Below are 15,421 nucleotides of genomic sequence, written 5' to 3'. Positions count from 1 at the left end.
TTGTGGTTGTTGTATCCTCCCCCCCCCTCTTTTCTGGTTTTGTTTCCTTTTATAGGTGGTGCGCCCCTGGTCTGGATTTTCGGCCATTCATTTGTTTATTGGGGGGCACTGAGAGCTGATGTGCGGCGCAATGGTCGGCAGTTGGGTTGGTCTAGAGACGAGGTAATCGTACGTTGGATCGGGGTGAGGGGCATGCGCTGGCGGCAGGTGTTGGTTGATTTTCACCGGTTCGCTCGATTGGATCGCACCCCGGATGTGCTGGTGTTGCACATTGGGGGAAACGATTTAGGGGCCCGCCCCTGTCGGGAGTTGATTCGGGATATACGGTATGACCTGCTCCGCCTTTGGTCAGTTTGTCCTAAGCTGAGGGTGGTTTGGTCGGACATTGTTCCCAGAAAGGTTTGGCGGGGGGCTCGGTCCCTGGAGGGGATCGACAAGACCAGAATAAAGGTCAACAGGGTGGTTGGGAATTTTGTGGCCAGGAATGGAGGAGTTGTGGTTCGGCACAGGGACTTGGAGTCGGGGGAGGGGAATTTTTGGCGATCAGATGGTGTGCACCTGACTGCCGTGGGTATTGATTTGTGGGCCTTGGGCATTCAGGAAGGTGTGGAGCGGGCACTCATTTTGGTGGGGTGACTCGCATTATGAGGTGTCAGGTAATGCTCGTGGTGGCGGTGGCGAGGGGGGTTCTTGGAGTCGGTGGAAATTCGGGGTGGGGGGTGGTACATCGGATAGATGGGGGACCACCCCCCTTTGTTTATTCTGGTATGGTAATTGCCTGGCGGACTTGGGGGGGCTCTCCAGGGGTGGGGTCCCCTGAGAGTCGGTTAGGGACACTGTTTTCCGGCAAAGGTGGTGCCCCCGAGCTTGTAGGCGCGGCTGGGGGCAAAATATGCCGGATGGTCTGGTAACAATATTTGGTGTCCGCCAGGTTTTGGGGCTCCAAGAACCGCCCTTGCATTGGCAAAATGGTTATTTATTATCTGTTATAATGTTTGTTAATAAACCGGGCCGATTTGGCCAATTTATCCAAAGAAGGGTGTTGTGTTTTTATTAGCGGTTGGGAAAAAGGGGGGTTTGGGGTGGGGGATTCTGCTGACAATATGAAGAAAGCCTCTGCAGTAGGGCAGTCAAGGCTGAACGGAGCCAGGGCAGAGCCATGGGCGTAGTGACCCATGACTCACCTTTGCAGGGCAGCAAGGGGTTAATGTTTTTCTGTAGAAAGAGCGGGCTTTTGCGGGGTCAAGAGTTTAGGGGGGGTGGATCTATAGGGCCAGGGGAGGGGACAGGGTGGGGGCTGTATATATGTCCAGGGAGAAAGGGGGGGGCACTACTTCGGCGCGAGGTACCATTAGAGAAGGTCCCGCCCTCCCACCCTATACATATATGTTTAATCTTTGTCGGAGAAGACGGTGGAGTCGAGGTTCATTTAATTTTATATTGGGGTTCGAGTCATTTCGGCGAGCGGTGGCGAGGGGGGTTCTTGGAGTCGGTGGAAATTCGGGGTGGGGGGTGGTACATCGGATAGATGGGGGACCACCCCCCTTTGTTTATTCTGGTATGGTAATTGCCTGGCGGACTTGGGGGGGCTCTCCAGGGGTGGGGTCCCCTGAGAGTCGGTTAGGGACACTGTTTTCCGGCAAAGGTGGTGCCCCCGAGCTTGTAGGCGCGGCTGGGGGCAAAATATGCCGGATGGTCTGGTAACAATATTTGGTGTCCGCCAGGTTTTGGGGCTCCAAGAACCGCCCTTGCATTGGCAAAATGGTTATTTATTATCTGTTATAATGTTTGTTAATAAACCGGGCCGATTTGGCCAATTTATCCAAAGAAGGGTGTTGTGTTTTTATTAGCGGTTGGGAAAAAGGGGGGTTTGGGGTGGGGGATTCTGCTGACAATATGAAGAAAGCCTCTGCAGTAGGGCAGTCATGGGAGGGATGTATAACCGCACTAAAGGGGATAGTGCAAATCCGGTGATAGCTATACTTTCTGGACCAGTTAGCCTACAATAATGTCCTATATATAAATGGACATATATAAATAGGCATTTCTGACGACATAGAAATTTCAATACCTGGGGCTTAGGGTATATATAAAGATTTTTCTGATGGCTGCCATTGAATAGGTTACCATAAAATCTATTGCATCAAGTGGAAATACCCCTCGTAGCCACAATGATCAAAGTCAGTCCATACCACATATAGTTAATCATGTAATATGTATGGACATAGTTACCCACATCAATAGCCTCCATCTACTGTTTATCCCCCATAGATAAACGTGACGCATGACGCGCTTGAGGTGCGGCTTGCGCACAGGATGCGCGTCACCTAATTACATGTGTTGAAATACCGGATGAGCTAAATCCGCACCTGGATCGAATCATGGGTGCTATATAAAGCAACTACAGCAAGTTTGGCACATACCTCCTGATGAAACCGGCAGTGCGGTGAAACGCGCGTCGAGGTTGGGGCAAGTGCTATCGGTGTTACTATACAGGACCCTTACTGTTCAATATGACTACAGGTAAATAGATTTATCTATGGGGGATAAACAGTAGATGGAGGCTATTGATGTGGGTAACTATGTCCATACATATTACATGATTAACTATATGTGGTATGGACTGACTTTGATCATTGTGGCTACGAGGGGTATTTCCACTTGATGCAATAGATTTTATGGTAACCTATTCAATGGCAGCCATCAGAAAAATCTTTATATATACCCTAAGCCCCAGGTATTGAAATTTCTATGTCGTCAGAAATGCCTATTTATATATGTCCATTTATATATAGGACATTATTGTAGGCTAACTGGTCCAGAAAGTATAGCTATCACCGGATTTGCACTATCCCCTTTAGTGCGGTTATACATCCCTCCCAATACTCCAAATGTCATCCTAAAGTATAATGAATTTTATGTAATTTGCACGAGCACTTTTTTGTAATAATAAATTTCTACTTGTTTGAATATCAATATTTAGATTCCAGAGTCTTTTTATAGGTTGTGATTGAATTATATCAGGAATCTGTTGTAGAAAATCAGAGGCCATGTATAGGTAATCTGATACAGATGATGTATTTTCATGCTTGAATAGCTGTATAATCCTTTCTAAAATGTTAACGCCTCAGTGTCCCTCCTTCCTGCTGAAATCTCACACTGCTCTGTACAAGGTGTATGTTAATCAATCAGGCTGTGTAACATTGAATATGCTTGGGCTATTAGTTATTTAATTTTATCACCGGACTCACCTTACTATCAGGATTATATAACCATTCTGACATGGATTTTCAAAGTAAATACACCAGCCTTATCAGGTTTAACAGATCTATCTAATAATGTGTGTTCCTTGCATTCTGAAATCTGGCAACAGAACTGCCGAATTCTTGTAGACAAATTCAATAATAAAGCATCTTTCCTACCGTTTCATGCTTCTCCTTATTCTTTGCATGTTTTTATAGTTTTTCTATCACCCTATAACACTATATTGATTAGTTTGCCTTTTTTGCCTAGATTAATTCAGATAATTATCCCATTTTTCTTTTTACGACAGAATGTCTTTAACATCCAGGATTCATTTCAATGACAAATCTTTGTTAATTGACTTATCGGGATTCAAAGAGCAAAAAGCAGGTCTTGTGTTGTCATTTGCTGGGAACTTGGTGAACAACTTTGAAGTTTTGGCTACTGTCCCACAACAGCTTTCCATTGAGGGAGCTTTAAAGCAGAAAAAGCATATCAATGAAGGTAGGATTCCTCTATGAAAAAAATCTGCAAGACTACTCTCCCCTCAATTGTCTTTTCTTCTCCAGTAAGGGGCACTTTGCACACTACGACATTGCAGGTCAAATCGAAAGTGACACACTTCCGGTGTCGCTCTCGACATCGTAGTGTGTAAAGCATTTTTGATATAATTAACGAGCGCAAAGGCGTCGTAATCGTATCATCGATGTAGCATCAGTCATTTCCATGAATTGGGAAAGACCGATGTTACGATGTTGTTCCTCGTTCCTGCGGCAGCACACGTCCCTGTGTGTGAAGCTGCAAGGAGCGAGGAACATCTCCAACCTGCGTCCCGGCCGGCTATGCGGAAGGAAGGAGGTGGGCGGGATGTTTACTTCCCGCTCATGTCTGCCCCTCCGCTTCTATTGGCCGCCTGCCGTGTGACGTCGCTATGACGCCGCACGACCCGCCCCCTTAGGAAGGAGGCGGTTTGCCGGCCAGAGCGACGTCGCAGGGCAGGTGAGTGCATGTGAAGCTGCCGTAGCAATAATGTTCGCTACGGCAGCTATCACCATGATATTGCAGCTGCGACGAGGGCGGGGACTATTGCGCTCGGCATCGCAGCCTCGGCTTGCGATGTCTTAGTGTGCAAAGTGCTCCTAAGACTTATTTTTAAATAAAAAAAGGTCCACTTTTATGTAGGTTGAGTTCAGAATTACTGTGTTTCCCCGAAAATAAGACATTTTTTTTCTCGTTTGAAAAATGTGCTAGGGCTTATTTTCAGGGGGTTTCTTATATTTGCCTGCCTTCAGGCAGAATGCGAGTACAGAGCAGGACTCAGAGCAGTAGGAGGGATTACGTTAGAGGAGGATAAATATTCATTCTCTTAATTAACCATGCGTTTGCTCACCGAAATCATCGGCAGCACTCCTGATCTGAGTGTGACAGTGTGTATTGTATGTCTATACAGCTGTCACTCTCAGCTCAAGAGAGTCGCTGATGATTGCAATGTGATCCTCGGGTTGGCAGTACCGGTTATACAGCAGGCAGAGTGCGGGTGCAGTGCAGGACTTCAGTGCAGTAGGAGGGATTATGGGAGAGGAGGGTGAATATTCATTCTCTTAATTAGCCATGCGCTTGCTCACCACAATCATCGGCGGCACTCCTGATTCCTGATCTGATCGTGACAGTGTGTATGTCTATGCAGCTGTCACTCTCAGCTCAAGAGAGTCGCTGATGATTGCGATGGGATACTCAGGCTGGCAGTACCGGTAATACAGCAGGCAGAGTGTGGGTGCAGTGCAGGACTCAGGGAGGTAGAAGGAATTACAGAAGAGGAGGGGGATATTCATTCTCTTAATTAGCCGTGCACTTGCTCACCACAATCAATAGCGGTACTCCTGTTCTGAGAGTGACAGCATGTATGTCTATGCAGCTGTCACTCTCAGCTCAAGAGAGTCACCAATGATTGCAGTGCGATCCTTGGGCTGGCAGTACCGGTAATACGAGTGCAAGGGCTGTGCAGGAGGCTGAATGTTCATTCTCCTAATTAGCCAGGGCTTAGTATAATACAAGGGGACAATAAAAGTTCTGTATCCTGAACTAGGGCTGCACAAACCCTATTTCAAGATATTGAGAGTTTGAGTACACAACTAGGGCTTATTTTTGGAATAGGGCTTATATTTCCATCCTGCTACAAAAAAATAAATAGGGCTTATTTTCAGGGAAACATGGTATTAGAGAAGTATTCTCATGGCATTAACTGGCTATAGATTTCTAGAATATACCAGTGCCTATTCATCACTGGGATCCAATCTCTGGAACCCTTTCTGAGTCTATGGCTGGACTCACACAAGCGCATGGCATCCGATGCGAGAGCATTGGATGTGGTATGCTAATGACCGCCGGCTCAGGCTCTGCTGCGAACGTGAGCCGAGTGTCATGTGACTGTGACCCGATCCTGCAATCGGGTCACAGCTGTGAAGCTGAGGGTGGGCGCTGCGGAGGAGAGGGTGGGGCTAATCCCCCCGTCTCCTCCGTTGTCAGCCTGTGCGTATATCGCACTGCACTGGGATAACATCATTGTGCAGTCCAATGTTTCTCTCGCACCCATTCACTTGAATGGGTGTGAGTGATACGGCTGTAGCAGAAAATCGCAGCATGCTGCTACTTTTCTCGCATCCAGAATCTGGATGCGAGAAAAGCTGATGAACTGCTCTCCCTTATTAACTAACACTGGTCAGAGTGCAATGCGAGATTTTCTCGCATTGCACTCGTCCGATTTTCACGCTCGTGTGAGCGCACCCTAAGATTGAGGTTTTTCCTTTGTATGGGCACACCCAGCCATCCCTGAAAGCAGAGCTGTAGTGTTTAAATCCTAGCAATATCTCATCACTTATTAAACCTATTAAACATTTTAAAGGAACCTGTCACCAAGTTTCCCCAATATAAACTGAAACCACCACTTCTAAAAAGGTGGTTCGAAGGCCAAGGTATTTTCCTTCAAAATCCCCATCCCATCTATTTAGTGCCAAAGTATAAATTATTTTCTAATATACTTGCATTAAAAATTCCCTACTATTCCCTAAGTACACGATCTAACTGTTATTGTATTTTTTCCCTATTTCCTGTCTGATGATGCTTTGTTTGAGAATTGCAGTGCATGCTGGGATACGCAAACAAAATATCATCAGGAGGTAGAGGCTCCACCAGTAACAGCAGCCTCTAATGAAGCGTCATCAGTGATGCTCAAATCAGGGGTTGAGCTAGTTCCAGTGTGATGACAGTGCGCTCTTTCCTTCTTTTATGTATGTGGATGATGTCTCTTATGTCATTCATCTACTAAGAAGCTAAAACCTACCTGTGTTTCCCAAAAATAAGACAGGGACTCATATTATTTTTGTCTCCGAAAGATGCGCTAGGGCTTATTTTCTTATGATGTCTTATATTTTTAATTGATTTCTGTGATTGGGTCACCTATTAATGCAAAATGAATATTCACCCCTTCCACTACCCATCATTCTGCGCTGGCGTCAGTGATTCAGTCAGACTGTAGTATTGCTTGCCCAACAATTACATTTACAATCTTTGGATTGGCCGGTGACTCTCATGACCTGAGCATGACAACTGCATAGAAATACACGCTGTCATGCTCAGGTCAGGAAGGCCGTCGGCCAGTCTGAGAATGGCGATGCGATAAGTCAGGCGGCAGGAACTAACAGACAATGCACTTGCAATCAAATAACAGATTATGTAATGATCTTCTAACTGTATTTTTAGGTTACATAAGGTTTGCAAAAAATCTAAATTTCTACCAGATCAATATCCGGAACAGAAATATTTTTATCAGTGGCAGCCTTCATAATATTAGTATAAGTTTCACCCAAAATGGAAGTCACGCGCTGCCTACAGAAACCAAACTGAGAGCAAATGTTCACCTGGAGGATCTGCATAAGCGTGGACAGGTCTGCATCCAGATTGATGCAAAACTCCTGTGCGTGGACTTGGTAAATGCTGCTGACCAGGAGCACCGTATTAAAGGAGTGTTATCACATAACATACTTTCATTACAGAATGCAGGTAAGTTGCAGAATACTTCTTTATATTCTTATCAGGCTGGTATTGGTATGTCCTCTTTATTTGGATGCATACCTACATTAAGGCAAATCACCTATTAGTACTAATTTTACTCATCACTCCTTGGAAGATGCTGTTCCTTCGCTCCTACATTTCTACCGTGCATTCATATCACCACACATACAAATACAGATAATGAGCAATAAAAGGGTAAAAAACATATATTATCAACTAAATACAGATAAGGGCAGAGTTACACTGAAGAAGAACTGGAGGTCCTTCGAAACGCATTGGTCTTTTGAACACAGCAGGACTCCTTAGCTGCCAACTTGTGACATCACACGCCGCTAAGTACGCATCTCTGGAGCACCCTGTGTTACTTTGCGTACTGCCTCGATTATCGCTTCCTAGCAATCAGGTTTCACCAGGAGCTGCCCTGATAATGGACCTCTCACTATGACCCTTCTCCCTAAAGGAAGTTGTAGGGTGCTGGTAGTCATGCGTGAGTTATTACTACAGTATCACACCCTGGCATGCTACAGAAAATATGTGTTCCCAGTTAACTGTGTGGGGCGCAGTACACTTATTGGATCACGGCTGTCTTCAGTGTTCTCTGTCTCATGCAGCCCACCACACGCAATTCAGGCAACACTTGGTTGCGTTTTATATAAAAGAACTTTTACTCGGCAACGATATTGTTCTCTGGAAATCCGTCACAACAGGCACATATACTTCAGTGGTTCTGTTTCACATTACAGTATACTTCAAGGCTGTTACGTTTCCCTCACTGGGTTCACATCACCTTCAGAGTCCCTTCTCTCACATATCCCCTCAACTCCATGTCCCGTACTTTTCCACTGGGAGTCGGTTCAGGTATATCACTGTCGACCCCAGTTGTTTCAGGAGTTTCTGTGCTAGTGAACTGGGCCGACTCTTCACTCTTTCAGTTAGGCTTCCTGACTCTCCCGGCGACTCCTTGTCTCCTACTACTATCTGGAAGGGGGCTTTCGGGTGTCTTCTTACCACCAGCCCTGAGCCCTATGCTTCAGATGTCCAGAAGTCCTTGTAGTGTAACATGGTGCCTTACGGTACTCGTCACTGGGCCAGTGGTTCCTTGGGGTAGCTGTGACTGGCCTGACCTGGTTCCGTGACCCCGTCGGCTACATGAAAAACAAACATCAAACAAGTGTCCAGTACAGATGGGGATGGACGGAGAGTGACAGGCCCCTGGGAAGCGTATCACCGGTTGTAGTGGTGACTGGGGTCTTGTCCTCCTCCGCCGCTGACCCTTTCTGCGACTAGTTCTCTCCCAGGGGCAGTACTGGATGGGGAACAGGGATGCTTCGCAGTGCCACCCGTGGTATGCGGCCAGGAAATAGCCGCGCTGCACAGTCTCTCTCCAGGGCAGCTGTCAGGTGCAGTCGGGATGGTGTCGCTCCCCACGGGCGGTTGGTGAGAACGGGGGTGACAGTCCACGGGAGCACCGGAGTGCAGGGCAGCGGTAGTTACTCAGAGTCACCAGGTGCGGGTTCCAGTTACTTTATTTACTGGCTCAGGTGGTATCGCACCCGGGGTGCTGGTTCTCGCTGTCAGAGACTCCGGTCGGTCCCGGGCAAGTCAGAGGCTGGATCCGGTTTGGTAATCTGTGGCCTTTCTCCTTCATGCACAACTCTGTACTCTCCCCTGGCCCTGGCCTGTACAGGCCGGCAGCCTGGGCCTCTCGTGGGTCGGACCTCTTTCCTGTCTCCCAGGCTCCCTCTCTGCTGCCACGCCGCGGCCACCCGAACTGGGGCTCTGTACCTCTCTTGTTCTTAGTCCCATGGTCTGGCGACTACTCACTTTTAGTCCACGATTACAGGTGCTGGATCCCGTCTCTCTATATGTTACTGGCCCCGACTTGGTTGTGCTGTCTGTTCGGTGTCACATCTAGACAGCTCTGTTCTGCCTCTCTAAAGTGCCTGGCAGCCTCCTTTCAGGGAGCTACACACTGTGCGTCTGCTTTGTCTCGTGTCCAAGCTTGTTCTGGCTGGCTAAAAGTTAAACTGCAATGTTCTCTACTCCTAACTGCCCATGCCCCCACTTTTACAAGTTGTTATAGCAACTATTCTTGTTCTAATTAATGGAGGCCACCTGGCGTCTGCCAGGAACTTCTCCCTGCTGTATGTGAGGTGTGTGTAAACTTATCGGACCAACCTCTTCCCTGACCGGGAAGGATATAATGATATACCCTGTAGTGACCAGTCTCAGGGGCACTACATCCTCATGCCCAGGAGTGTGGGATTCCTGCCAGACTGACATTGGGCACACCTGGCCCCTCTCTGCTCTTTTTGGCCCTAGCTCTAACTAACTCTAAGATGGAGTCTCTCCTCTACAGGAACTAACTCTTCCCCTGTGGGCTACTCCCTCAGTTTAAATCTTTCCTAGACCTCTATCACGTTTCTACTGGCACCACCTAAGCTGTCCACTAGATGGCAACATTTCCCACAAACATTATTATTGTGAACATCGTATACCCTACACATCAATATCTACATGAAAACGCTTGTGGCTTCAGGGGTAGGAATCCAGTCACCTCCTCACAAAGTTTTTATGGACTTCATCTGGGATCTCAAGTACAAACCACATGTACAATCCATGGAAGTCCAATGACATATCTGCACATTTGCATGCCCTTATCCTGACAAGTGCAGTTCTGTGTTTTTACCATTTAGAGATTATAAATGTGGTTTAATCATAAAGATGTGTATTTTCGTGCTTATATCTACTGTTGGAATTGACTTACACCTGCACAACTCTGCAACTTTTTTCTGTATTTAGTGGATTATATATGTTCTTAATCCTTTATTGCTCCTCATTATCTGTATTTGTATGTGTGGTGATATAGACGCTTAGAATTTTACTTCTAGTTTTTTTATTCAGGATGGTTGTTGAAGGGTTAATGCCACGCTGCCGTGAATGAGAGGAAACTTCAAGAAAAATTGATGGTGATTTTATTAACAACGCGTTTCGGAGATATCATCTCCTTCATCCGGTCAAAATCACATTAACAAATGTGATTTTGACCTGATGAAGGAGATATCTCCGAAACGTGTTGTTATTAAAATCATCATCAATTTTTCTTGGACTTTCCTCATTTTTGTGCAAAATTAACCCTTCAACAACCGTCCTGAATTTACTTTCCACACAGGGCTGCAGCAGCTCTGTTTTATACCATTACAGTGGTTGTGACTGTCACAAGGTGAGCCTCTCTCAGTGCTTTACTCCTTTCCTCTCACCTGGATAATACCCTATTTGCACTCCTTTGTCTTCCAGCCCTCTTTAGACTTCTAGTTTGTTTGACAGACCAGCACACAGAGCCTGTCTTCTACCATCAGCTCCATTATCTCCTTTTCATCCATTATATGCCAGTGTTTAACCAGTTTGCGTGACTAACTATTTTGTGCTTGTTTGGCAGGAATTCCAGTAGAAAGTGCTGTTGAACTGACATATAACAATACAAGTAACAACAAGACTTGTGGTATGGTATTGGGCACTGGACCGAGCAGAATTGATGTATCCGTGGGTATAGAGAAATCAATAGTACATACCCATCTTGGCATGAGCTTGAAACATAATATTGAAAAGCTTAAAAGTCATAAAGTTCCGTATATTATGAATGGCGCCTACCATTATCAGGTATCTAAATCATTACCATTTGATTAACATTAAGAAGAAGAAGAAATGGACAAATTGCATTGATGTTAGACAATGAGATCAAGCCTCGTTACCACTTTATTTTGGTTTTGTCTATTATCTCTTAGGGTCAGCACACATGACAAGTAATACGAAGCGAGTGGAATGTGATAAAGAATCGCATTCCACTCGGACCAATATTATTCTACTAGAAGGTGGCCCAATTCTAACGTATCGGGAAGTCTAGAATGTGTATGTAGGTTAGCAGATTGACTAATAATGTAATCAATGGACTGGATGGGTTAGGTTGTATGGCCCCCATCCTGGTATGTGGGCTGATGCTATGATGTGGCCCAATGCTGGTATGTGCCCCCATCGTGGTGCAGCCACCATCCTTACATGTGCCCCCATCCTGCGGGGTAATGTGTGCGGGGGACAGAGTGCGGGTGGGGTGGAGCCGAGCGGGGCCATGGCGCTGAGGACGTCAGTGCTGGGGACTTCATGGCTGGGGACAGGTGACTATTCGTGTGTGTGCGTGTGTGTGTGTGTTCAGTGTATACATGCGGAGGGCAGAGTGTGGGAGGACGGAGCCGAGCGGGGTAATGTGTGCAGGGGGTGGAGAGCGGGGGGTGGTGGAGCCGAGCGGGGCCATGCCACTGAGGACGTCAGGGCTGGGGACTGCATGGCTGGGGACAGGTGACTATTCATGTGTGTGTGTGTGTGTGTGTTCAGTGTATACATGCGAAGGGCGGGGGAGGTGAAGCCGAGTGGGGTAATGTGTGCGGGGGCGGAGGTGAGCGGTGAGTATGTGTCGGCTGGGTTGCCGGTGTGGGCTTCCGGGGGTGCAGCACTCACCGGGGAGTCGGGGCTCCATGTGGGTGCGGGGAAAAGTGTCGGGCGTCGTCCTGTCGGCCCGTAGTTCGGGCTGTTCAGTTAACTGAGCCGTTGGTCGCAGACTCTTTAGCACGCGCGGTGTGGCGACGGTTGTCACTATAATTACGTCATTTTGGAGCAAGACAGACAGACAGACAGAATAAGGCAATTATATATATAGACGGGTCCGCTCCCATGAGCGATTATACTGAAAACAGAGAGTGTGGCCATCTTTTCTTTACTGTCTGTATGGAGGTCTAAGGGATGATATTATTTGGGCATATGCTATATGGGTTTTTTCCATCTTACCATACAGTGTCGTTCATCATCACCTGTCATTTTTTAAAGCAGCTTGACAATTCAAAACAATTAGAGATAATTTATCTTGATGGGGTGCAGCCCACTGTGTGTTGATTTTATATACAGTATGTTTAAAATTCTTTAATATTTACTATTGCTTTTTCATTCCAGATTCAACATCATTTACATCTTATATCCATTATGAACGTGATTGTATTTTTTTTTCTTCTAGTAATAAAGTAATTGTGTCCTGCTTTTTATTTTAGAGTGCAAACAAGAAGCTTCATGCTGGAGTCAACATTTCAGTTGAAGGTGAAAACATAAAGTTTGACGTTCAGAAGAAAGTGTCGGGAAGCGCCTCGGATATCGCTCTCGTTTTCCACAATGACCTCAGCTCTATAAAAAGCGTAATCCCATCAAGCATTAAGGTTGGCTTCAGACCCACAATCATCAGTACATAAGCCATTCTGAATTGTGTAATCGCCATTTGTTGTACTCCGATGTTGAGCGGTGAGGTGGTAGAGAGGTCATGCTTTTTAAGCATAGGTTAACGCTAGGGTAGCACTATTCATCGTTGTTAAATTTGCGCTAAGAAACATAATTTAATGGTTGTTCCTACAGCTAAATAAAAATAAATCCTAATCAGTGTTGTCTAGTAAAATACAGATCATGGCAACCGGTCTCACTGCAATCCCATAAATATCTGATTGGAACTCTGCAATGGCTAAATAACTGCATTAGTAATAATTAAAGTCTATAGGATCAAAGCAATGGTCACAATAAGCTCCTACATGACTCCTATCACACACACTTTTTATACAAGAGGTGTAATCAATAATATTGAGCAGGCCAACTGGATGATATCTGAAACAGTGACGACCAGTAGAGCTGGATATGTGGGCGGTAGGTGGATTAGTGGAGCTGGACGTAGTACATAGCCTTGAAAAAGTATTCATACCCACATGTTACATAGTTACTTAGGTTGAAAAAAGACCTAGGTCCATCTAGTTCAACCTTCTTCCACCAGTTCTACATTTGGTCACTAAGTCATTTATAACCAACAATGTTGTGTGTACTGAGGAAATCATCCAGCCCTTTTTTGAAAGCTGTTATAGTATCTGCCATTACTACCTCTTTTGGTAGGGCATTCCACAGTCTGAGTGCTCTAACTGTAAAGAACCCTTTCCTATTTAGCTGTCAGAATCGCTTTTCTTCCACTTGGAGTGAGTGCCCCCTGGTCCTTAGTGTTTTCTTTGGAAGAAATAAGTCATGTGCCAGTCCTTTATATTGACCACACATGTATTTATACATATAAATGAGATCTCCTCTGAGACGTCTTTTTTCTAAGCTAAACATATCTAACTTTTTCAACCTGTCATCATATGGGAAGCCTTCCATTCCTTGTAGTAGTCTAGTTGCCCGCCTTTGAACTGACTCTAACTTCTGAATGTCCTTTTTAAAATGTGGAGCCCAAAACTGGATCCCATATTCCAGATGTGGCCTTACAAGTGATTTATAGAGGGGTAACAATACGTTGGGATCACAGGATCTAATCTCTCTTTTTATACACCCTAAAATCTTGTTTGCTCTAGCAGCTGCCTGACATTAAGTGCTGCTGCTCAGCTTATTTGTAATGAGAATACCCAAGTCCTTCTCCTGTTCTGTAGTCCCGAGTTTACTTCCATTTAATGCATACGCAGCTATAGGATTACTCCGTCCTAGGTGCATTACTTTACATTTATCAACATTAAATCTCATTTGCCAAGTATCTGCCCAGTCTGACATCTTATCCAGATATTTTTGTAATATTGTACTATCAAGGTCAGTTTTTAATATCCTACATAGTTTGGTGTCATCAGCAAAGACTGACACTTTACTATCAATCCCATCCACAAGGTCATTAATAAAAAGATTAAAACAAATCAGTCCTAGCACAGATCCCTGTGGCACCCCACTGCTGACTATAGCCCATTTAGACAATGTACCATTTATGACTACTCTTTGTTTCCTATCTTTTAGCCAATTCCTTACCCAGTTACATATAGTTTCCCCTAGTCCTTGCTTCCTGAGCTTTAGTATAAGGCTATTATGTAGTACAGTATCAAATGCTTTTGCAAAGTCCAAATAAATCACATCAGCTGCTGCATTACCAATATCCAGGTTTACACTTACCCCCTCATAGAACCCCAACAGGTTGGTTAGACACGACTTATCTTTCATGAATCCATGCTGTTTGTCAGTTATATTATTTTCTGCAATATATTTTTGCATGTCATCCCTTAAAATGCCCTCAAAAATTTTGCTTACTACTGATGTCAGGCTTACTGGACGCTAGTTGCCTGGATTTACCCTCTTACCTTTCTTAAATATCGGTACCACATCAGCAATCCTCCAATCCTGAGGCACCAACCCTGTTACAAGCGAGTCTAAAAAGATGAGATACAGCGGTCTGTCGATTATGGAGCTCAATTCCCTCAATATTCGTGGATGAATGCCATCTGACCCGGGGGATTTGTCAATGTTTAATTTACTCAGACATAGGTGTACTTCTTCTTGTGTTAAATTAATTATATTGGGTGGTGAACGTTGATTTTTCACTTGTTGAATGATCCCTGGTACAGTCAGTTCCTTGGTGAACATGGATGAAAAGTGCCTGTTTAATATCTCAGTCTTTTGTTTGTCCTCTATAACTAACATGTTATTATATTTTAAGGGGCCGATACTATCCTTTGTTTTCCTTTTGGCATTAATGTATTTATAAAAGATTTTGGGATTTATATTAATGTCATTGGCGATTTTTGCTTCAGTAGCTAATTTTGCTTGCTTGATTTCTGTTTTACATTTCCTATTAATATCTTTATACTTCTGAAATGCTATTTCTGTATTCTCAGCCTTTAAGATTTTAAACGCCCTTTGTTTTTGTTTTATTTATCCATAGTGGTTTCTTTTTATTCCTGGACATTTTTTTACCAGAGGGTATAAGTTTTTTACAGGACTCTAGTAGTATATCCTTAAACTTACCCCATTTATGTTCGGTATCCCCAGTTACCATAACTTTGTCCCAATCTACACATTTAAGCTCTTCCCTAAATTTGTTGAAATCAGCTTTCCTAAAAATCCAGGTTTTAGCATTTCCCCTTTGAAATGTTCTATTGAATATTACGTTGAAGCTTACCATATTATGATCGCTGGTGCCCAAGTGCACCCGGACCTGTAGATCTGAAATTGTATCTGGTCTATTTGACAGGACCAGATCTAGCAAATTATCTCCCCTGGT

The 15,421-nt window shown here is 44.8% G+C and overlaps 1 protein-coding gene across 1 annotated transcript in view; it reads left to right on the top strand.

The window, feature by feature from the left end:
• The window catches only part of LOC142245308 (uncharacterized), a 452,975-nt gene that overhangs the window by 287,667 nt on the left and 149,887 nt on the right, over nt 1-15,421 (top strand). Inside the window, exons 38-41 of the mRNA XM_075317926.1 lie at nt 3,554-3,747; nt 7,003-7,302; nt 10,754-10,974; nt 12,411-12,572. Coding sequence (XP_075174041.1) covers nt 3,554-3,747; nt 7,003-7,302; nt 10,754-10,974; nt 12,411-12,572 — 877 coding nt within the window. The remainder of the gene's footprint in view (nt 1-3,553; nt 3,748-7,002; nt 7,303-10,753; nt 10,975-12,410; nt 12,573-15,421) is intronic.

The sequence above is a fragment of the Anomaloglossus baeobatrachus genome, chromosome 7 (genome assembly GCF_048569485.1).
Source record: "Anomaloglossus baeobatrachus isolate aAnoBae1 chromosome 7, aAnoBae1.hap1, whole genome shotgun sequence".
Lineage (NCBI taxonomy): Eukaryota > Metazoa > Chordata > Amphibia > Anura > Aromobatidae > Anomaloglossus > Anomaloglossus baeobatrachus.
This window is presented reverse-complemented; position numbering and strand designations above follow the sequence as displayed.